Source organism: Pangasianodon hypophthalmus, chromosome 4 (genome assembly GCF_027358585.1).
Source record: "Pangasianodon hypophthalmus isolate fPanHyp1 chromosome 4, fPanHyp1.pri, whole genome shotgun sequence".
NCBI lineage: Eukaryota > Metazoa > Chordata > Actinopteri > Siluriformes > Pangasiidae > Pangasianodon > Pangasianodon hypophthalmus.
In genome coordinates this window covers 21215250-21238891 of record NC_069713.1, presented here as the reverse complement: position 1 = coordinate 21238891, position 23642 = coordinate 21215250, and the positions used below count along the sequence as shown (strand labels likewise).

At 37.9% G+C, this 23642-nt stretch overlaps 1 protein-coding gene across 5 annotated transcripts in view; it reads right to left on the bottom strand.

Moving 5' to 3' along the window:
• Positions 1-3790: 3790 nt before the first annotated feature.
• eml3 (EMAP like 3) overlaps positions 3791-23642 on the bottom strand; it is a 40117-nt gene continuing 20265 nt past the window's right edge. For all 5 annotated transcript variants that reach the window (XM_026937249.3, XM_026937250.3, XM_026937251.3 and 2 more), the window contains 20 exons: positions 22181-22297; positions 21264-21292; positions 19497-19526; positions 17238-17358; positions 16983-17132; positions 15972-16041; positions 15720-15830; positions 15519-15614; positions 13612-13746; positions 11924-12062; positions 11511-11662; positions 11254-11379; positions 9288-9419; positions 9127-9194; positions 8133-8221; positions 7736-7833; positions 7475-7562; positions 5091-5189; positions 4838-4968; positions 3791-4477 (listed from right to left, as the gene is read on the bottom strand). In XM_026937249.3, the coding sequence (XP_026793050.1) occupies positions 4247-4477; positions 4838-4968; positions 5091-5189; positions 7475-7562; positions 7736-7833; positions 8133-8221; positions 9127-9194; positions 9288-9419; positions 11254-11379; positions 11511-11662; positions 11924-12062; positions 13612-13746; positions 15519-15614; positions 15720-15830; positions 15972-16041; positions 16983-17132; positions 17238-17358; positions 19497-19526; positions 21264-21292; positions 22181-22297 (2212 nt within the window). In that variant the 3' untranslated portion in view covers positions 3791-4246. The remainder of the gene's footprint in view (positions 4478-4837; positions 4969-5090; positions 5190-7474; positions 7563-7735; positions 7834-8132; positions 8222-9126; positions 9195-9287; positions 9420-11253; positions 11380-11510; positions 11663-11923; positions 12063-13611; positions 13747-15518; positions 15615-15719; positions 15831-15971; positions 16042-16982; positions 17133-17237; positions 17359-19496; positions 19527-21263; positions 21293-22180; positions 22298-23642) is intronic.

The window sequence follows — 23642 nt, the reverse complement described above, 5'->3', positions numbered from 1 at the left end:
TGAAGGATCTTCTGCTAACGTCTTGGTGCGGTCCAGAGGTCTTGAGGAGTCCGTGCCTTGATGGGTCAGAGCTTTTTTTGCGGCAGAAGGGGGACTTACACAATATTAGGCAGGTGGTTTTAATGTTATGGCTGATGTATACATAAGTGCTAATTTTTCACACTGGTCCCCAAATTTAATCTTTTTAATAGCCTTTGTCTCACTAACTACCTTTAGAAAAAAAATTAAATTGTTCAATTTATGACGCTATTATAAATGACTTTTTTTTCAATTTCTTTTATAAATCTTTATAGAGTGTATTTTTGTTTTCCTTATTTCCCTTCTTGCTACATGGAACATGTATTCCGTTTGTAAACAGATTTCTGTTGCAATTAAATCAGTCTAAAACATTATTATACCTCAATATTATACACATGTTGTTTGTGTTAAACAACGTAGTGATATCAATATTTTCAGGATGTGAATACTTCTTCATAATACTGTATTGTGCACATTTGCACATCTGATGTACCCATTTACATTGCACTACATATGTTACTACTATTCTATTTGAACTCTACTGATACTGACACAATCACCATCCTTTTTACTGTATATTTACATATCTACTCTCTCAGACATTATATTCTTACTATCATGTTGGTGTAACACTTCAATTTTCTCATGAGGGATTAATAAATAAATAAATAAATAGAAGCATTGTTCACTCTCTCTACCAGCTTTGATGCTTCTGTCCATTACAGGGCATCATGCACACACATTAACACACTCATTCATACCTGGGCACAATCTAGCACAGGCAGTCTGCCTACCTGTATGTTTTTTGGACAGTGGGAGGAAACCAGAGAACCCAGAGGAAACCCGGGGGAACACAGGAATCTCTGCACAGACAGTAACTTGAGCTCAGAATGGAAGCTGGAGCTGTAAGACAGCAATGCAACCTGCTGCACCACTAAACTGACCTATTTAAAAACCACAAATCTAGTCTTTCGATGTTGTTAGAATTAAACTATTTATTTCACTATGAAAACACTGTGAAACAAAAAAACAAGAAAAGTTTTACAGAACAGTTTTTTTGTTTGTTTCTTCATTGTTTAATAACAGCACTGTTTGTAAAAAAAAAAAAAAAAAAAAAAAAAAAAATCTAATGCAAATCCAGCAATAATCAACTTGTACACTTTCAAGAATGCAGGTCATCTACTGCAGAAACTAGTTCAAGGTTCAAGTTCTTTATTTGTCACATACATTACATACATGTGATGTATTAATACAGTGAAATGTTTTTCCTTAGTGCCTCGTCCCACAGTGCAACAGTGATACATAATAAAACAGAATATAACATATATTATATTCGGTTTTTATAGAAAAACCGATTATAATAAAAGCCGAATATAATGAATAAAATAGAGAAATAAAAATAGAATAGAATAGAGTCTATTAAACAAAATATAGGTGTTATATTTAAAAATATGTGAAATATGTTTAGCAGCTTGGAGGAATCTTAGCAGCTTTTAGAGGATGTAGTGTGCAAAAGAGTGCAAGAGTTTTTGTTTGTCCATAGTGCAAACTGTTTGTGTATTTGTGTATGTGTGTCTGTGTGTGAGGTAGTAGTATGCAGACTTCTCAAGTGTCCTCATTCAGTAGCCGGATTGCCAGAGGGTAGAAACTCCTCCTGAGTATCAGGATCAGGTAGCGCTTCCCTGATGGGAACACTGAGAAGATACTGTTTCCGGAGTGGTGAAAGTCTTTTACGATCCTCCTGGTCCTGGTCTTGCATCGCTGGTTGTAGATGTTTGTGATGCAGGGGAGAGAAGTCCTGATGGCCTTCTCTTCTGCCCTCGCCACTCTGGACAGCATGTTCTGGTCCTTGGCCACGGTGCCTCCGAGCCAGGTCGTGATGCTCCTGGTGAGAAGACTCTCACAGCCCCAGTGTAGAAAGCCTTCAGCACCCTGTGAGAGACCCTGAACCTGGCCAGACGTTGTAGATGGTAGATACATTGGTGCACCCTTGTCACCAAACTGTTTGTGTGAGTTGTCCATAAGAGGTCTTCTGTGAGATGGACCCCAAGGTACTTGAAGCTGCTCACCCTCTTGACCGTGGCCCCGTTGATCAACAGGGGGCTGTAGTTCCTCACCTGCTTCTTCTCATAGTCAATAATCATCTCCTTAGTCTTGGTGACATTCAGGGAGAGATTATTATTCTGACACCATGTGGAGAGGATGTCCACTTCCTCTAAGCAGGCCTTCTCGTCGTTGTTGGTGATGAGGCCTACTACCACTGCGTCGTCGGCGAACTTCACCACCCTGTTGGAGCTGTGCGTGGCCGTGCAGTCACTGGTTTCCAGTTATTATAGTTAGTGGGATAATTACTGAGAACCATTATTTCTGATGTATTCAGCTGAATAGCTTACACTTACTATATTTATATCATATTTATTTTTCAATAGCCATTTACTCTTGACAATCTAAGCCAGAGGTGAACCTGGTGGCATACTGCCCCCTTCTGGGTGCAAATCACATTGCCCCTCTCTGAGCTCATCATGATGGTTTCCTGAGGAAATATACTGTATGCTGTTGAAATACTTTAAACACTTTGTTTTAATAACACTGAAGTTGCTTAAATCGGTTAAAGGGCTCTTTATTATGTTTAAAAGTATTTTCAAGCCTGTAATAATATAAATTATTAAATAATGTGAAGTCGGTTTGACGAAAAGGGAAGTCTTGTCAATGTTTTTTTTTTTTAATTGTAATTCTCCTCACAGGCAGTAGAGGGAGCTCCAAAATTATAAACAATTCCAATAAACAGCATTTCCGCGTAATTATTTTTCAGTTTGGTTTGCGATTAAAACCTACTGTATCACCTTTCATTTGCTCAAACCAACCTGTTTCCCAGGTTTCTTGTTTATAGCCTCAAAACATGATCCAGACCAACTGTTAGCTACTGTATGATGCTTCATGCTGTTGCAAGAGCAGGACTTTTACTTTGTTAACTGCCCCTGTTTCCTGTTCTCTTTATTATTTTTTGTTTATTAGATGCAAGCGAAAGTAAAACAAATGTATACTGTCGTGACTCCATTAGAACTTATGATTATGAAATTAACTACTTAAATTAAGGCTTATTTCATGCTTACATTAAACAATGTTTAATTCAGTCCAAGCCAAATCTGTATTCTTGATTTGATTAGATCAATACTAGCAACTGTTTAAACTTCTTACCATATTATTATTATTATTATTATTATTATTATTATTATTCCTTCACTCCTGAAATAAAATAGGTAGTTTTGCTTAGGTGCATCAACAACAGTTTAGGAAATCAAACTAATTGTTAAGAGTTAACAATACAACAATAATGTAACATTCTGCATAATTTTATGATAAGCATCACACTAAGGATTGCATACTTGTGTTTGAGTACAGTGACAAAATTCATTCATTCACTCAATCATTAACCATTTTATCCTGGCAACACTGTGTGTGAGGCTGAAATACACCCTGGATGGAAGGCCAGACCTCTCTCTCTCTCCCTCTCTCACACACATACACACACACAGGTAATTTAGCAAAGCCAATTCAACTGCATGCATGTATTTTTGGGATGTAGGAGGAAGCCAGAGAACCTGAAGGAAACCCACATGGTCATGGGGAGAACCTGCACAATTCCACACCCAGTAACCCATGATTAAGTTTGAACTGGGGATCCTGGAGCCGTGAGGCGACCAACGCTACCTGCTGGACCACTGTGCCACCCAGTGACAAAATGCAACTGTTATATTTCAAGTAGTCAATATTACACAGACGAAAGATTTATGTTTAATAGTGTAAAGACAAAAAACACATTTAGTAAGTCATAGTCACGTTTCACATAGCTGCAAAGGAAATTAACAGGAGAAAGAGCTCAGTAATGTAAACATGTACTATGATGAGTATGATAAATGGGACACTTGTTTTTGAATGATTTTTTTTGGGATGATGCCACGTAAAGCCACATTAATCAAACAAAAACTTTTGCTGACATTGTAATATCACAATACACATAGAAAGTCTTGATCCACCTCTCTAGAGAATTTGCATAGTATAACATGTAAACATGGTGAAAACTCCATGCAACTCCAACATTTCACTCCTTGTTGGTCATGACACATGATCAAGAACTTGATGAGATTTTCAGCACGGTCAAACTGAATTATACTTAGTTTGTGCAACCTGATATTCTCTTTTCGGTGTCTGTTTTCTTTCTTTCTGTTCATTCTATCCCCTTCTCAATTTGGCTCCCTGGTTCTAGAGAGCCAGCGGAAGAGGAGGGAGGAACTGAAGAGGTTGGATGGTCCTTGTTGTCCCCAGCCCCGCCCCTCCTGACTCGCCATTGGAGGATACATGTGTCCTTCCCACCCAGTGAGAGGAGGTGACTGTCACTGTGAGTGAAGCGTACGTTTGTCACATGACTGCCATGACCGTCATACCTATGGCTGGGTGCCTGAAAAAGAAATATCAGAAGAAATGGCATAAAATAGACATATGACAAATTCTTATTTATATGAATATTACTACTAATACATAGATAGGGCTTATTTCTTTAGTATGTTATTTTGAAGTTGAAGCTATTTAGACTAGACTGTAATTATAGTACATGTGGTCTGATTTCCAGGAAAATGTTGGTCTAATAAAGATACACAGACTGCCTCGAGACCCACAAAGTTCACTGCCTGACTGACAATTTGGCAACTTTAGCAGATTGCAGTGCCAGACCTCATTTGCCATCTTTAATTCCAGTCCATCACTGGCAGCAAAGAAAAGATTTCTAGATATTATGCTGCATTATTTAATTTGTACTAACCTTCGGTTTAGGGCATGGATACTGGAACAAATGAACTTTGCAGAAATCATCAGCCACTGCTACCAGCGTTTCACTGTTAGAGCGACACAGAGCGTTGATGTCTGTTCCATCTGAACCCTCCAGCCACACACCTACAGGAAACATGACACCACAACATCACACATACAGCACCTATTCAAAGTATTCAATATCCAAACAAAGAAAATCACCAGAAACATACATTAAGCATTTTCTTTTTGTGTGTCTCTCTTACCCATGACATGGAAGCCCAAAACGCATGTGTAGGAAGCCCACTCACGATCCTTACTCTCAAAGCGATTTCGCAGCAGTTTACAGCCTCCAGCCACGTCCCCTGTATGAAAAACAAGCTCTGTTATATTTGTGTAGCATGCATACATGTGCTGGGATTATACAAGTGTACATGTAAGGACTATAACATAATAATAATAAACTGTTGTAAGGACTCCCGTATAATCAAAAATAAATCAGTCCCCAAAACCCCCCAAAAATTCCTTCCATAACAAAGCAGCTTTTATGATTCATATTCAAATCACAAAAGTCAAATCAAAACAAGAGTGAATTAATTTTAAACGTAACACTCTTCTTTGTCTGTCTGCAGTTGTTCTGAGTCCCTTTCTCTGTCTCAGGCTGAAGAAAAATCTCACAGCACAGCAAAAACAACCATAAAAGCACTTTGACCTATAACATGAATCAACTATATTGCTTGCTACCTAATCGTCAATTAAGCTACACCTCTGTCACTTTAAATTGTCATGTTAAGTAAAGAATAAAATACCTGCTGGTATAGGAAAATAATTAACAATGAGGTGGTGTGATGCCATTAGTTGTTCAAAGTTGAATATTTTCCAATAACAGCATGTCGCAAAGTGATTCCTCTCATACCACAGCAATTTGCTTACAATCACAATTTTTCATAACAGTTCCACTAACATGTTACAGCAGCTATAAAAAGTCGTTCCCTCACCAGCCTCTCTTTTTCTCTTTTGAAGTTAATGCAACAAAAAAAGCACTGCCTGTCATGTTACAAAGAAACCGGAATGTCCTCTGCCCTGAAAACTCTCCAGTGATGGAAAATTTACTGACTCTTACAAAACACTGACACCTGAAACTCCACCCATCAGTGTTAAATAGGCAACTCCTTAGAGAAAACTTCACCATATCAATGACTATACGCTTGTCTTTGTTACATAACAACAAGTTTTAAATCTGTTTATTATTAGTCTTAGGTTACTGTGAGTTGGTTGTTAATATAGAAAAATTGCATTGAAATAATTCTGTGACCAATCAGAATTGAGAATTCAATGTAGTTTAGTATGTTTTCCTCCAAACAGCAAAGAACAGATAACTTGCTTCCTCTAAACTCACTTACCTTGCAAGTCTAAGGGCAGCTGTTAGACTTGCTTCAGTGAAAAAAATAAAATATGTAACTATAGATCACAAATTTGCAAATACAACCATGACACTAAAAATAAAAGCCTTAAGACAAGATAGAAAGATGAGATTAATGTAATTTTACCCATCTTAAAGGTGCAATTGTCAATTTTTTTTATTCCATATTTGTACAAATAACCTGGAAGATGATGAACATCATTAACAAAAAAAAAATGCCTTAAGCCGTGGCCTTAGCAAAAGTGTTCCAAGTGGCTGAGAATACCCATCTGGAAAACTGACTTCCGGTCCGGAATGCTTGTTTGTGTTTGTGTGTCTCCTCTCAGTCATTTTATAGACACTCTATAATCTATAATATAATCTATAATCTACCTGAGACGGAGCTTCATGCACATGGACGGGAATCATTCAAATATCGAACGCACCTAACTGTCAGAGACCTAATCTTGAAAAAAAAAAAAAAGACTAAGCTTGACATAATGTACCTTTAAGCACTGGAGCAATACAGTAGAACGCAATTCTGGTTACTTACATTTGACCACAAAGTATCATGATCAGCATGTGCAATTACATCCACACAACTGGGATGATAACTCATAACCACCAATTCTTCTCTCTAAAATTTAGTCTCTCATCTAAAAAGATAAATTATATAATTCAAACCTGAATTTACAAATACCTTTGACTGAAGGCTTCAGAAAAGCATCCTACAAACATTATATTACACATAAACATTTACTTCAAGAATTCAACACCCATAGACTTCCATTTAAGTGAGTTTTTTCCCCTCAGTATAGAAAAACATGTTAAATAGTTGTTCATGGTAATCACACATATATCTACAGATGCAGTAGATAAAGATTAGGTTGAAATATTCTGGAGTACTCATTTAATCTGATGGTCTGATGTCTCTTTACTGTCAGGGAAAATGACTCAAGATGTGATGTTTAACGTTTGCTAACTAAAGTCATGATAACCTTTACGTCATCTCTCTCAGACACTAAGAGTGCCTCTGGCAGATGAGCAACACTCTTCTGTTAAAGGCTTTGAAGACAAACTTTAACAGAGCAGAAATGGACATTACTCTACAAAAATACACATTCATCATTAATCACTGAGTCAGAAATGAAAATATGATTATAAAGAGAGACATGCAGGACCAAATCTCACAATTTGTTCACAAAATGGACAGAGATTGTAGACAAATGTCCAACCTATGGTACTTACAGTAAAGGATTTCATAGTCCCCCGAATTAGACATGATATACTTCCCATCTTTGGACCAGTCAAGATGTGTGATAAAACTGGAATGACCCTGAAACAGCAAAGAGAGTGGAATAGTTTATACAATAGATACAAACTTATACAAACTATTTACATTACCTGTTACGATCTCAATGTCCCTGAAAATTGCACATGGGTAATACACTATAACCCAACAAAAGACTTACAAGTGTGGGCACATCTGCTCCAGCATGCTTGGCTTACCGTGCACTTTCCAAAGCGTGTGTAGCGCCGACCCCCCTCTGTCACGCTGTAAATATAAATGAAGTTGTCATGGGAACCAACAGCCAAAAAGCTGCCATCTGTGAAGAAAAAAAGCAATGTTTTTAATAAAGGCAGAAAGAAGACATACTCCAAGGTCAAACACAGCAGTAATGAAATCACTGTGTGATTACGTCATGTTGTGTTTGTTAGCCTTTCTTTCTGCTAAAAGTAATAATGTGTTATATGGATACTCAACAGGCTCAACAATATCCTTAGATTTACTACATCTTACACCAGAGAGACGATAGCAGATTCTGTTATTTATACAAATTTGGAAATAACCAGCTACGTCTCTGAGATGGAACACTGACACCGAGTTTACGCTGTGTGATCTGACCTGGTGAGTATCTCATGACAGAGAGCTGCTCGTTTCCATCAGTCAAATCAGACACCACTTCTCGGGTCTGCAGGTCCAGCACCAGCCACCTGCAGCACAACAAAAGAGAATCAAAGACAAGAGAGAGAATAATGGTGTTGGTTATAATTTTATGTCTATTTATTAACAATCACATTACAGGCAGAGAGAAAAAAACAACAACAGAATTTTATCACAAAACCCCTAGTGTATGTCTGTAGATGAGAAGGCTCTGTGATATCAGCATAAATAATGTAGTGGTTGAACCGAAATCTGCAGAAATGTTTGGCTTTATGAGCCAACATATACACAATGAGTGTATAAGTTTACTTTACAGAATTGTTACAAAAGATCTGTAGAGAAAAATATTTACTGATAATTAAATGCCTTTTTGTTGTAGAAATGAGGATCAGTATACAAAAAACCCTATCAAAAATTCAGTGAACTTGTCTGCCCAAACAGGGACACAAATTACTTAATAAATAAGAAGAAAAATCGAATGATTATGAAGTATATGATATCCTACATACTGACAGATATTAAAATGGTGACACATTGGTTTGTCTGTCAAGCGTGAGAGAAAAAAAAAATCACATTCCACCTTTTTGCATGCAGTTAACTGGTGTCAGTTTCGCCCCCTCAGCATGTAGATTAACTGGTCACGTGATACCATCAAGTCACACCTATCATCAGTATGCTAGTTCTGACATTTAACTCACTGACAATTCAAAATCAAGCAATTACATGTAGTCATGATGTGATTTTGGATAGAATGTAGGGGTATCATTAGCAAGCTAGCTACTTTTTCCACATATGCTCCAAGTAACAGTAAGAAAACAGTGAGGTAAAAGCCGGTGTATCCATTTACTTTTTTGACCAAAGAAACCATAGTCCTGTGTTCTTGATTTCTATTGCCTTATAAGACAGAGAATGTGAATTCTCTGTCTTACGTGCATTCAACAAAATATCACTTTACCTTCCAGTGCTCAGTCCAACAGAAACAACAGATCCGCTGGGACAGAAATCAGCACACAGACCTGACTCCTAAAATGCAACAGTGCAGAAAGTTGATAAACTTCTAAGTAACAGACCTTTGTTCTGAGTTCTGTGTGTAGCCATGTTCGTTAGCTATTTTACCTCTAGAGTGGTGCACCAGTCCAGGCTGTGCTCTTCAGCGTTCCACACACACACTTGTTTGTCATTGCCGCAAGTGAGAAAGATGTTTTGAGAGGGGTGTGTGGCCAGACCCCACATCTCATCTACGTGACCCTGAGAAACAAAAGAGCAATTTATTGCAAATGTAAACTTTACCATGGAAAATGAAATAAAATTCAACTGCCACTTAAAAGGACACTTAAAGTAGCCAGAGTAAAAATGCAACCATGAACACATTAACTGCTAACAGACCTACTCGCATCTTACAGCAGTGACACAGTAGTCTCTAGAACAGGACTTACAGGTTTGAATACTGGGAAAACCTCCTGATAAAGTATCTTGGAGGTAGCAGCAGATTTTGAAGAACCACAAGCACTTTATGGTGGATATTTATGGGTGAACGTTTTCATTTTAATTTACTATCTGGCCTTTTATCCACTAGAAAGCATGTCTCATATTGATCTGAGTCAAGTAACTAATACTTATATGCTCTTATAGTAACTAGTAACTTATATGCAAGATCCTCTCTTCATGGTCACGACACTCCAAAAACTAAAGTCAGCAAGTCGTGCATACAGTAATGCAATGACTCCTCTTCTTTTGAGACTGGCAGGACAAGGAGCTTGTCTCTGGTGTCTATTACATGCGGAAAATATACTATATGGCCAAAAGTTTGTGCACACCTGACCATCTCACCCATATGTGGTTCTTCCCCAAACTGTTGCTACAAAGTTGGAAGCACACAGTTGTATAGAATGTCTTTGTATGCTGTACCATTAGAGTTTTGCTTCACTGAAACTAAGAGGCCCAAACCTGTTCCAGCATGACAATGCCCCTGTGCACAAAGTGAGCTCCACGAAGACATGGTTTGCCAAGGTTAGAGTGGAGGAACTCGACTGGCCTGCACAGAGCCCTGACCTCAACCCCACTGAACACATCTGGGATGAACTGGAATGCCGACTGCACACCAGGCGTCCTCACCCAACATCAGTGCCTGACCTCACTAATGCTCTTGTGTCTGTTGTGCTACTTATAAGGTTGAGATATTCAGTTTCCTCAGAAGTGTGTATAACTATACATTTCTATATTTTGTGCTTATTCAAGACTCATTCTTGTGATATTATGTAAATGCTATTTAATGTAATGTGCAGCATGGTGGCGCAGCAGGTATCACTGCAGCCTCACAGCTCCAGGGTCCTGGGTTTGATCCTGAGCTGTCTGTGCAAAGCTTTGTGTGTTCTTCCTGTGGTCATGTGGGTTTTTTCTGGGTTCTCCAGTTTCCTCTCACTGGACTTGCTTCCCATCAGGGGGGTGAATGCTCCCACCTTGCATCCAGTGTTCATGGTATTTGCTCTGGATCCAACAAATTGCTAACAGAATGAATGAATGGACAATGTAATGCAATATAATGGAAAAATTAATAATGTGTGATCATTTAGAGTAGTGCTATTCCCATGCAGAAACAGAGGTCTTTAAACTGGCAGGACTCAAAAATCATGTGAGCTAAGCCCCCGAACATTGCAGTTGATCGTCAAAAAGAACTCTGTGTACATCTCTTGCAATACTGGAAAAAATACTGGAGTGTGTTCCCCATGAAAAAATCACAAGAGCAGACATCCAGACTGTCCAACATGAGTCAAACAAGCCAATGTGAGTTCAAATGTCACAATCCTGACACTTAAACTGCCCTGAATTCATGATGACACAAACACACACTCAAAATGAAGTTCATGTTGTTGAGAGCTGTTGGTGCAGTGGTTAGGCTTAACAGTATAGATGTGTAAAATGTTGAAAGGCTGGATAGACTGATGAGAGGATGTACTCGTGCTCATTCCCACATACAGATGGGCACTGTGCCAGTACTAAAAATCTATTACACGCTTCCTCAACATGGCTTCCTTAGGGAAAAAATTTTTGCAAAAGCGGCCACCCGATCAATACATCTCACCTGCACTATGGCCACAAACCCATCTGAAAATGTGCCTCGGAGAATTGCGTTTCGGGTCGTTCCAACAAGCAACTCCTCTCCATCCACGTCTGCAATGGTACGGACCGCTCCAAACTTCTCTGGAATCTGGACAGATCATGAGAGCAACTCTTAATGTCAGTGTCAAGGTCTCTCTCTGTTTCTATGTCTCACTCTCTCTCTCTCTTAGTTCCCACCCAAAAGACACAGAAACACACACACACACACACACTGTTCACCTCACACTCCCTCTCAGGTGCTAGATCTGCACTCCAGCGGATGATCCTGCGGTCTTTCCCACCGCCGCTTAGCAGAGCGCCGCCCTGCAGGACACACAGGGTAAAGACGCTGCCCTCATGCGCTCGTGTCTGCTTCATAATCTGAAATGTCTCTGCAAAAAGAGAGAGGAGTCCACACACGCCAAAGAGAATGAGACATTTGTGCATCAATACTGTTCTTTTAGCTGCTTTTATAACGAGCGATAATGAAACATGATGGATTTTAGTGTCAATATTTCAGTCTGTTTCTTACTATTTTCCTTTCCACAAAGTCACTGACGAGACAATAAGCGCTACTCATTCCAAAATGCTGGAAATGCTACCGAGAGAGCTGCTGTTAAAATGTTGATAAATACAATGACAAAGACTTATACCTTTTGCACCTTTGCCCAGTGTCTTGATGTCAGCTGCTGATTTGCCCCATGTAAGGATATTCCCTTCGGAATCACCTGTTAATACATCCCCCGTTAAACTGAACACAAAACACATGATGAACTTGGGCTTCTTATATTTCTGTAAGCAAAAAAGAAAACACAAATAAAGTTATAGACATACTGCATACTGCAAGTCATCATCTCAAATCCAGTATTAACATTATTTTTCATTATACCACAGCACTGTTGAATTTTTCGATTCTGGCTGCTCAGAAAATATTGATTAAGTAAGAAACAACACACGACAGACTGTGCTGTTATACCAAAAAAAAAGCACGCCGGGGGTGCGTGATGCATTATTTTCATATAACAGCATGTCATTCCGCTTATACCACAACAAGTTGCCAACGATTACAATGCTAAATTATTTATTTATTTATTTTTTATTGATTTTAATTTATTAATGAACGACACATTGCACATTTCAACAGTTTATACAAGTTACATTTACTGTTGTGGAACATCCAAGAGACAAGCTCCTGTTCTCACTTATGCTATAGCCGCAATATCATTCCCTCACCAGCCTTCCTCTCTCCCTCTTGCTCACACACACATACACACACACACACACGCAAAAAGCACATCCTGTCATTTTACCAAGAAAAAGGGAAAGCGTAACTGAGACTGAGAGCACTTACAATCGAGACTTTTTCCATAAACGTTAAACAAATGTCTCCTGACAAACAAGCTTCACATTATAAGAATTACTTTGTAAAACAACAACCATTTATTATTAGCACCCTAGTTTATGTGGTGAGTCTGCCATACAAGTTCCTGTATATGAGCTGTTACTATAGAAACAATAACCTATTAGAATGAACGCATTAATATAAACATACTGTTCATGTTACAGCCAGAACTACCTGTTCTGTTATACGAAAATAAAGCACAGCTTCTGCCCAATCAGATTCAAACATTCAACCCTGCTGTTTTTTTAAAAAATTTATTTATAACAGCAGGGCTTGGGCAGTAGTTCTGGCCGTAAGTCAAATCAGAGGTTTATATTAATGTGCACATTCTAATATGTTACTGTTTCTATAGTACACAAGGATGTCTATGGCAGACACTCCAGATAAACAAATTAAAAATGTTTTTGACTGTTGACATGGCGACATTTTCTGGAAAAAGATGTTTATTTAACATTTATGTAAGTCTCTAGAGTAAGTGTTTAATCCCAGTCAGAGGTAAAGCTGTTCATTCGTGGGAAAGTCTGCAGCACACAGAGCTTTGCGATTTCTCAATAACACGGCAAGTTGCATTTTTGTGTCTCATTAACTTCAAGAGGGAAAAAACGAGAGCCCGGTGAGCGAGTAACTGTTTATAGCCATTAAAATGCAAGTGATAACAGGCTCTATCTTGCTGGTCCACAGCCTTAAACAACTAAACGGTGAAAACATACGTCATTCTTTAACACACACCAAAAAAATTGTTAGCGTCGGCAAATTGCTGTGGTATAACAGGAATAAAACCTGTGCAACACATGCTGTTATTGAAAAATAATAATGTTGTGGCTGTTCGCTTGTGTCAGGCTGCATTGCATCACTTCACCATTGATTATTTTCCTGTAACAGCATGCCCCATAATGTTTTATTACTGACCTAGTACATACAACACGTAACAGCACTCACGCCAAAGATGCCCTGCTTCTTGGTCAGTGTGCCAGCACTCAGGGTCCAGAAGTAAACATGAGACTTCCCACAAGTGATGATGTTATTGGTGTCTGAAGGGTTGAACTCCACCGCAAACACAGCCTCATTAGTGCTCTGGAAATCACACCGTACACACATTACAACATACAGACATATAATTGTGATAGCCAATAGTTTTATTTTAAAAATTTCCATTTTAAAAAAACTTGTCAGGTTAATCATATAATTCTATCTAGAAAATGGCCCATATGTACAACAATGTTACTGTAAAAATGTGACATGAGACAGAGCATCATGGAACAAAAAGTAGAGTTGTATTTATTATAGCTCCCCATTGTTATGAATTCACTCTCTCATTGTGCACAGCATTTACCAGCACAACAAGCAGTGATTTCGTGTCATGTGGTTTGTTTTGGGTTCTTCGTGTGCTTTTGTTTACTGTGACTTGTGCCTTTGTTTCTGTTCTAGTCCTGTCTCCGCCCTGTTCCTTCATTGGTCTGTTACCCAACTGTGTTCACCTGTTCTGTGTTTGGCTCTAGATTAGTCACAGGCTCTCGGGTTCCTGTGATAAGCTCTAGATCCACCACGACCCAAAAGATGACGGAAAATGAATGAATGAATAAAATACATACGTTTACAGAAAGTGGTAGTGTTTTTATAAGGAGCTTCACTTATGTTTACAAAAAAATCACAGGGGCTTGGTATTTTTATAGGCATTAGTTATGTCTCTCACGACCCTGGTGTGAATTGAAACATTGGTTGAAATGGAAGCGCATCTCTTAAAAACTTTTGATTAATTTTTTGTTGACTTTTTATAATACGCAATACACATCACACTGTCGCATATTCTTGTTGCTCAGAGACATTGTAAAAGTGGCTTTTCAGCAAAATTTAATAGTACCAACCTTTCAGTCTGCCCTCATATGACCTCACAACGTGCTTATGTACAATTATCTTTTATTACCAGCACAAATATTCCGTACAGTAAACACGGGGGTGCTTGCTCCGCCATGCATGAAGAATACACTTGGGGAAATCACAAACGGATTCTTTCCCAGAGAATCCATTTTGTTCTGGCTGTAGATTTCTTGTGCATCCAGGAAGGAGGCCTAATTAAACTGTCCAAGTCACCACTAACAACCTCTCTGGAGCGAACAGCTGAATAGCTGCATAATTACAGCCATGCTTCAGAAACGGATCTTCAACCAGAAGTTAAACAAGCTATCAGATTTGTATGTACACACTGGTTCCACTGAGATATTAAATCATTTCTTCTTTCTTGTGAAATTCACTCAGTGAGCTGTGATATCAAGACAAATGGTTATACTCTGCTGAGCATACTCCCACAATCCCAACAGTAACTACTAAAAAGAAAGCAATGAAGAAAATTTAGCTCAATGAACACCCACTCCTTTAAACCCCCATACTCCGTCACTCAATACCACGGCTTAAATATTTACACTGTTGCCATGGTACCTGCACTGGAATAGTTCTTGAGGAAGTCAGAATTTCTAAGAAGAAGTAGTCGAAAGACATTTTTCTATGTCTATGCCAAAGATAGAGACAGGAATGATACAGAGAAGCTGAAAGCTGCTGTCTACATATTTAACTAATTTATTATTAGATGAAAAAAAGCTGTCACATAAATGATAACACAATATTACAAAAATAATACTCATTACTTAAAGTGCAGCATACTGAAGACCTTAATAGGATTGAAATAAAAATTGTTGACATAAAAGCTAAGAGGGTGCTTTCGTTTTCCCTAACGAGGCGTAGCACATTCACTGGAAATAACTGAAAGGTGATAATGTAAACATAATATACAAAAAAAAAAAAAAAAAAAAGAACTGAACATTGGGAATGTTATATGGGCATGTACATACCTTTACTTCAACAATTTTGGTGTTTTTGTTCCAGTCCCAGACAGACAGCATGTGCTCATTGGAATCATCAATCACACACAGAAATGTCCCAGCATCCTGTGCCAAAACATTCAACAATGATTATATCCTGACAGATTAATAAAAATATTCACTTCCATCATCTCACTGTGCTATATGTTATGACAGCTACACAATACGTACTGCACTTGAGAAGGCCACAGATCCGACACCTCGCTCAAACGTGCCCAGACCGATCTGCTGCAGGGTCATCAGTGTAGTGGAGTCCCAGATGTGTACAAACGGCTGTAAAGGCTGGTGAGCAAACATATGAATACACAGATGAATACAGAGTTCTGAGCCTGGAGAAAATAAGCATACTGCAATAACCAGTACATTAAATAATCCATTGCAGTTCAGTTCAATTCGGTTTCAGCCACGTCACTGCAGACTTACCTTGCCATCTTTATCCACACCTGCTGTCTGTCCGGATGCTATGAGCACTTTGTTTGGATGGACTGCTAGACTACAGCGCAAGAGAGATGACAGAGATGGCAAATGATAAAAAAAAAGAACAAAAATAGAAATTCGACACAAAACTACACTTAAAGGAAAAATCTACCCTGAATGGCATGCATACCAATATTATTAATTTATAATCTAACGTGTGATCTTCAATTGTGTAAAAATATTTATTTCATGATTCATTACTGAGTTGAATTTTTTGGTTTATATTCTTTCATCGACAAGTAGGTCTATTTTCACTTTGATTAACAGTTGCTCTTGCTTCGTCTCTACATAAAGAGACTGACGCAGCAGCGCTTTAGTTCTTTGTCCAGCTCTCTCACCTTCTCATCTGTAGACTCTGCTCAAACAGATAAGGTTTCAGCTTTCATGCTAATACTGCCGCCAATTGCATCATACTTGTCTTATTAATTGCTAACTAGCCAAGCCAAGTCTCTGCCGTAACTTTGTGCACCTGCGTCATATGCTGTAGACAGACACATTGCATTCTGGAACTTTGAGTTTGTAATCTCTGTTTGCTGTTTCCACTACTTCTGTGTTGGATTTCTCATTATTATGGCATTGAACGTTGCTGGAAAATGGTGATTGACGGAAAAAAAAAAGCTCTTGTTGTTTTCCCTCATGTTGCAGATAGTTGAAAATTGTTCTCCTATTAAAAGTCATTGTAACTGCATTAGCAGTGTCTCCCTGTGATGTCAGCGTGGCACACAACTGCTAACTTCATACAAGAAAAATGAAAATACAGAACCAACCAACAAATTAGTACCAGAATTATTAAACACATAACAAATTTTCCTTTAAAGATTCAATTTAATAGAAAAACAAGGATTATTACATCTAATTTTAACATGTGGAACAAAAAGAGAACATTTCATCTTGTAGCAAGATGTGTATATCTTTGTATACTTTGTGTGTGCAAGGTTGCTGATGTTATATACTCACCATCGCACACAGTCTGTGTGTTTACGGTAATAGCGCTGCGTTCGTCTGGTGACGTGGTAAAGAACTACTACACAGGCTATAAAATACACTGCTTCCCCTGATGGAAGCATGTACAAGTTCCCCCTACAGTCGCGTCCTCGATATCCATAGCTAGAAGTGGGTCAAGGAATTTCATTTGGATTATAGTGTAATGGATATTTCTCATAAACATGCAAATTCTGAAGATGGCCCTGGACCATAACTGAAAGTGGATACACCCAATCCAATTCCAGCTTCTCAGAAGGAAGGTCCATCTTAAGTTCTTCATAGTTCTGGATGTTTGAAGGAATGTACATAGTGATCGGCCGCCCACGGATGAACATTTTGATTGACTGGCCTAGGATATAATTAAACAGGGAATAGTCACATGAAATTCTGACATGGATCAGATGGAAAGAATATCATAGCATGAAACTTACATTGGCATTGTTGAAAACATAAGAATTATGTTAATAATTATGTTTTCAATTATGTTTTTATTTAATGTTGAATGCAATTACAAGGAAATGAAACATACTGTACCAAAATATATTTTAACATCCAATCAACTACTTGTTAAAGTAAAAAAAAAAAAAGGGGAATCAGTTAGTGTTACGAAAGTCCTGACATTATAAGGAATAGGTCAGAAAAGTTTATTGTGGCATAATATAGATATTATCATCATATTCTGAGCCCTAATACAGATACAGAATAGGGTGTCAACAGATAATACAGATACAAAATAGGGTGTCAACATTATATGATTAAAGTATATTTTTATATTTTTACAAATCATGATGTATCTGAGCTTTTGTTTTGCTGGGTTTTTTCCCCCAATGATGCTGGCCTTATGAGTCACCCTATAGTAACATACTGCATAAGTCATAAACTCTTACATGAAGGTTATATCATATTATTATATTGTATTATATAATGGTTAGTTGCGGTCCACTAATTTGATTGGATAAGCGGCGTTCCAAGAGTGCTTGTATTTAGTATAACCACACTGGGACGCTTCACTGTTTGTATCACTCCTCTTATCTGTGTTTGCCACATTAAATTCCAGTTGTAGCAATAGTTTGTCACTACAATAGTGTTAGCGACATCATCATCAGACGTGTCAAACAATATATTTTTCATGAAAATAATTTTTAACTTAAAATATAAAAGCTCATCAGATGAAAAGGAAGAAGGCAGTTTCATTGGAAACACCTTTAACAGGAATGTACAAATCAATGTGAGCTAGCTAGCCAGCTGGCTGATGGGCTGTAAAGTGAGCGTGGCTTCTGTGGGATCTATTTCCACTACCAGGGGAAAAATAAGTAAAACATTTGGCTTTACTGTGTCCGAAATGTTTGTAACTCATATTCATTTCTTGTTTATAGAACCATTGTATAAAAGCAATATTGTACTAGCAATCATGTGGATATACTGAATATGGGCATGACTGTGATTACCCAAAGCACTCGGCCGAATCACAGCCATGCTGATATTCAGTATAACAGTCACTCTAGCTTGTGTGATATTGCTTAAATGAAATGGTATCTAATCCAGCAAGACAACAGTTTATCTGAGAATTCTGAGGTTCAGACACACCATAAACAAGAGTATGAAATATACAATAACATGTATACATGTATATAAAATATTTTAAAGGCACAGGCTACTCAATTGTATGTGGAAACAGAATGGCAGAAGCTTACTCTTGCTAGCAAATTTGGTTTACATTATATAATAGTAAACCAATATACATTAGCCTAATGTTAGGAAATCTAACTTGCTAGAAAATGTGATTAATAGTTTTATTTACATTGCAACCCTAATATTAGTTAGCTTGCTAGCAGCTTTGGAAATAGTTATCCTAATTTTAGCTAGCTTTATCAAACTTGCCTACTGATTCATGCAACAAAATGTTAGCTAGATTGCTAGGTCTTAGATTAAGATTTACCAGCATTTTTGTGATACTAATCTGCTTAAAAATCCAGCTTGGTCTGATCAGCTACCATCTGCCAAAATGTACACGAGCTGGTCAAACTGGCAGACCTTCTTTTCTAGCTTTTCCAGATAGGAGATGATTAACGCTCAGACTCCTGAGTACTAATGGCCGTTCCTTGTTTATCCCATTTGTTACATTTTGAAGAAATACTTCCTTGTGTGCACCATGTGATTGCAAAATCATGTCTGTTAACCAGGTGTGTCCCCCTGTTGCTCGTGTTTATTTGTCATCCAGTTTTGTTTTAGCACTGCATTCATCTCATACAGTTGCATGCACTTCCTTTCTAAACACTTAATAGTGGCAATGTGACATTCCCAGACATTTTGATTTAAATATGTACAGAAATACAGCAACCTTCATTGTGCTATTGATGAATGTTTACACTACAGCATGATGCTGCATCCTCCCTAGCCTTTCCATTACACCATTACACTGGTGCTTCCAGCTATACTGCTTCTAAATCTGTGTATAATTGTGAACTGCAGAACAAAGACACCTACCCTGTGTTCCTCTCCTCGACCCCTGGGATCCTGAAAGGGAGAAATACACAGATAAACACGAATAAGTCTGTAGATCACAATCTGTCAGCCACCTGATCTCAGCCATGTACCATGGCCCAGATTTTTCTCCAGCAACTTCCCCATGACACTGTCTAGCTCGATTCAGACAGAAAAGGAAGAATTTGTTTTCAACCACAACGCTTATTGGCCCATTTAGGAAGCCAGGGCATGAAATCTCATCTGTGTCCAGTGCAATGTTATGACAATAAAAAGTGAAAAGCCAAAAAACGCTCTTGCACTTGGCAGAGTCGGCTAGCTTTGAGTCATACTGATGATGCTAATCTGTTTGGATGTATAACAGAATACATGGCACTTTACCACAGGGCGCAACAAGGAAGTGAAGTATATAAAAGAGATTTTGTAAATAATCCCAAGAGACGCATGGGTTGTTAGTTTGCGTTTTTCTCGTACTATTCATGACATCCAGAATTCTACCAGCTTAATCCAAGCCTAAAAGGGATTTTCAGTTAAAAAAAAAAAAGTAGAGAATCACTACAAATAGTGCACCCTTAATCCTAAACTGTGCTCAGTGTATCTGGAAAAAACGGTCCAGTGTCAGTGTTGTCACAGGCATTTGATAAGTAATCCAATAAATACACCAGTCCGAGTCCCAAAAAAAAAAAAAAAAAAAAAAAAAGTTTCCTGGTTTGCTGGTTTACTGGCTCTTTATTTATTCTACTTTCATTTCAGGATTCAGGCAACAGACATGCTGAGATGACCTGATGTATTCAAAAATAGTGAGGAGAAAAAACATTTCCCATGAGTTTCTAGTTCTTGTGGCAGAGGAAGAAAGACATTCATCATTCCTGTCAGAGAGTTTAGAGTCGTGTGGTAATGCAACTAACCACGCTGAGTGAACTTCCAGCCGGAGCACAGAACACTAACAGGCTTTCCTGTGTCTACTGCTGCAGCAAGTGTCTGTGTGTGTGTGTGTGTGTGTGTATAAACATGCATATATATGTCTACACTTCTTTCCCCATGGGAATGAAACAACTAGAGATCTAGGGCACAACTGTGATTTTTTTTTCTTTTAGGGTGGAAAAACCTGATCATATCTCATAAGTATTGTGTAGAGTTGCTTTCAAAGCAAGATGAATCTACTCAGCATTTTTATTTTTTTAAACACTGCCAAGAACTTTTTACTCCTAAAGATGAGATATGAGTAATTCCTGTGACTTGAAGAATTTGGAACGTTTAACACAAAACTAAGTAAAATAAGTTTTCATTTCATTGTTTTCATTGTAGTGCAGCATTAAGATTTAAATGCTTGTGAAGAACTGTGTCTGCTCAGTATTTTTAAATCATAAAGCGTTTCCTTTGTTTGATTTGCCAAGGAACGCTGCTGTGAAAATTCATTTGGGTATGATATATCAGTCAAAGAAATATGTATGCCTATTGCACGAACAATGACTGGGTTGAAACGGTTCTTTAACTTTTTTTTTTATTTTATTATTTTTTTCATCAACCACTATTTTTTTTACCTAATGGAATGTAAGGAGGGAGGTTTGTATTTTCCCTACACACACACACACAAATTGATTTTTGACTCCAGTTCATTTGTGTGTGTACTGTACGTGTGCAGGTTTGGAGTGGATATGATTGCAGATGAGCAGGACTGGATCAGGACTCAAACAGGCAAACAGCACAACAATATTTCACTACAGTGTTTGTGAGAATGTGAGGAAAGAGATGTTTTAGATGTTTTACCTGTGTTGGAGAGGAGGTCTTTAGCTCGGCTATTAAAACAAAGAACCAAACAAGAAGAAAAGAGCAATATTGTCAGTGGTCCATGGAAATTTTCAGTTGCGCAAACATGACTTGTATGTCATTTTAAAAGTCTGTGGGAATTTCTTGTTTCATGTCACCACATGTTACAATCCAATAGGCTTAAAAGCTTAAGGCAAAGATATCTTAATATTTGCAACAATCATGCACTATTGCTTGCACTGAGATAAAGAAGATGAAGGAAATTTACTATGAAAGAACTGTCTACATTTTATTTCACTTTTTATAACTTTGCATCTTTTCAAATTCATGAGTAAAGTGGATATTATAACCTGCAGGTCTTCAGCAAATTCCTTTTCTCTAACACACTCTGATTGGGTTTAATCCAGAAATAACACAGTTTTATTTAGTTTATTTATTTTTTTCATTATTTGCTAGTAAATGTAGCATATAATTATAATAGATTGATAAATTCATTCATGAACAATAAGGAAACAGAATTGATTTTCATAATAGTTTTTAGTGTTATAATTAGAACCCCACATTCTCAGTGAGAGTTCAGGAAAAGATTTTTTTCAAGAGTGCACATTATCGGAATTTTCCCCATAGTTTATTGAACAGCTCCCCTACAACAGCCATCAAATATTTTAAAAAGCAAGGAGCTTAGTGCTAAAGAACATGATTATAGCCTATAAGTTTGCTGACAACATACAAAATAGCCGGATTTGTATAATCCATGTCTGTTTCTTTCAGAGCAACATGAAGCTATCATGATTTTTTCTAGGCAGTGCCAAGAGAAAGGACCTACTAATAGCCCAAGGCTAATTACAGTGTTTGGAAACGGTCCATGTTTGTAAAAGAAACACTCCATGATGAAAGACGAACGTAAACCCACTCACCCCTCTAGACTCGGAGATCTGGTCAGCAGGTTGGCTGATGATGCTGCTTTTTTAGGCATTCGCTGTTTGGTTTTGTCTGGCGTGTCCTTACCCACTTTCTCACTATTCCTCCGTTCCCTGGACACAACAAGAGTCTATGTGATGCCTGATTTAAGGGACAGAGAAGTCATCTCTCTAATCATTGCAGCTAGGTGGATTCTCACAGGATATATGGATTTAAAGCATTAAATAAGATTTGAAAGGAATTTTTTTCAAAGCACAAGGTGGTTTCTCTATAAAGTCAACCCAACACACAGACACACACACACACAAACATATCACACACCAGCAATCAAAACACTAGAGTGCACATTGCTTAAAACAGTCCCTCTAACACAAAAGGGGAGCTTAAGTACTAAAAAGCATTTGCTCTGTATCAGCACAAACGTTAAGTGTGTTTGAACATACTCAATGTGCTGTGTGTGGGTGCGTGAATTGAACGGTTGTTTCCTCTGACACACACCCCACTTCCTGTTCCTCTAAGAGTCATACACTCTCCAATTTAAGAAATACGAAACAGGAAACAACAGTGGTCCTGGCCAAACAGGGAAGTGAAACTTTGTTTATGGAGCATTGACTCCTGTCCATCACACTTAGAGGTTTTTTTAAACAGCTGTCCAAAATGTCATTTGGTTTTAAATGAAACTTTAAAAATTCCTTAACACATCATGCTGTGACAATTGTTACTACTGCTGAGTTTGTCTTACAGATTAAACCACAACCTACACTGCAGGTTAAAGTCTGCAAATGTAAAGTTGTAGGTTATTTATCTGATACCTACAATGCTTTTAGAGATGCTTATAGGTACTTCAGTGTGTTTTCTTTCCTTTCTTTTTTACTTCTGATACACCCATAATACACTGCCTGCTCCTCTTCACCTTGTTTTACCTCTCTATTTATTTTCTCCTTCCCATTGTACTGTTGCACTGATGAGCGATGATCTCACCTGCTCTATATTATGTAGTTAACTCTCGATCTGCCCTGCGGCATCACTCGCCACTGAGATCTCAAACAGTCACATTTTCCACTCAGCCTAATTCTTCACACACACACACATCTCTCAACACTGCAATGGAGCCAAAACCTGCATCGTTCATCTCCATATTCCACATAAACAGCCTTAAAACTGGCCATCAGGTCTCTGATCTCTGATGAAACCTAACGGCAAGCAGTCTAATAAATCTAATTACAAGATATACTGACGTGCATGCAATCTTTCTGTGCAAAGCAAAGTTTATGTGAAGCTTCTAAAATCTACAATTCTAAAATCTTCCTTTATTTACAGTGCATAATGCTATAAAAAATAAGAGGACAAGAACTTGCACTGTGTAAGATTTCATTGTGCTGTGCTGTGCTGCATTTTCCATGATAAAATAATTACAGAGCAAAAACAATTCTTTTTGGTGAAACACACATGCTTTCT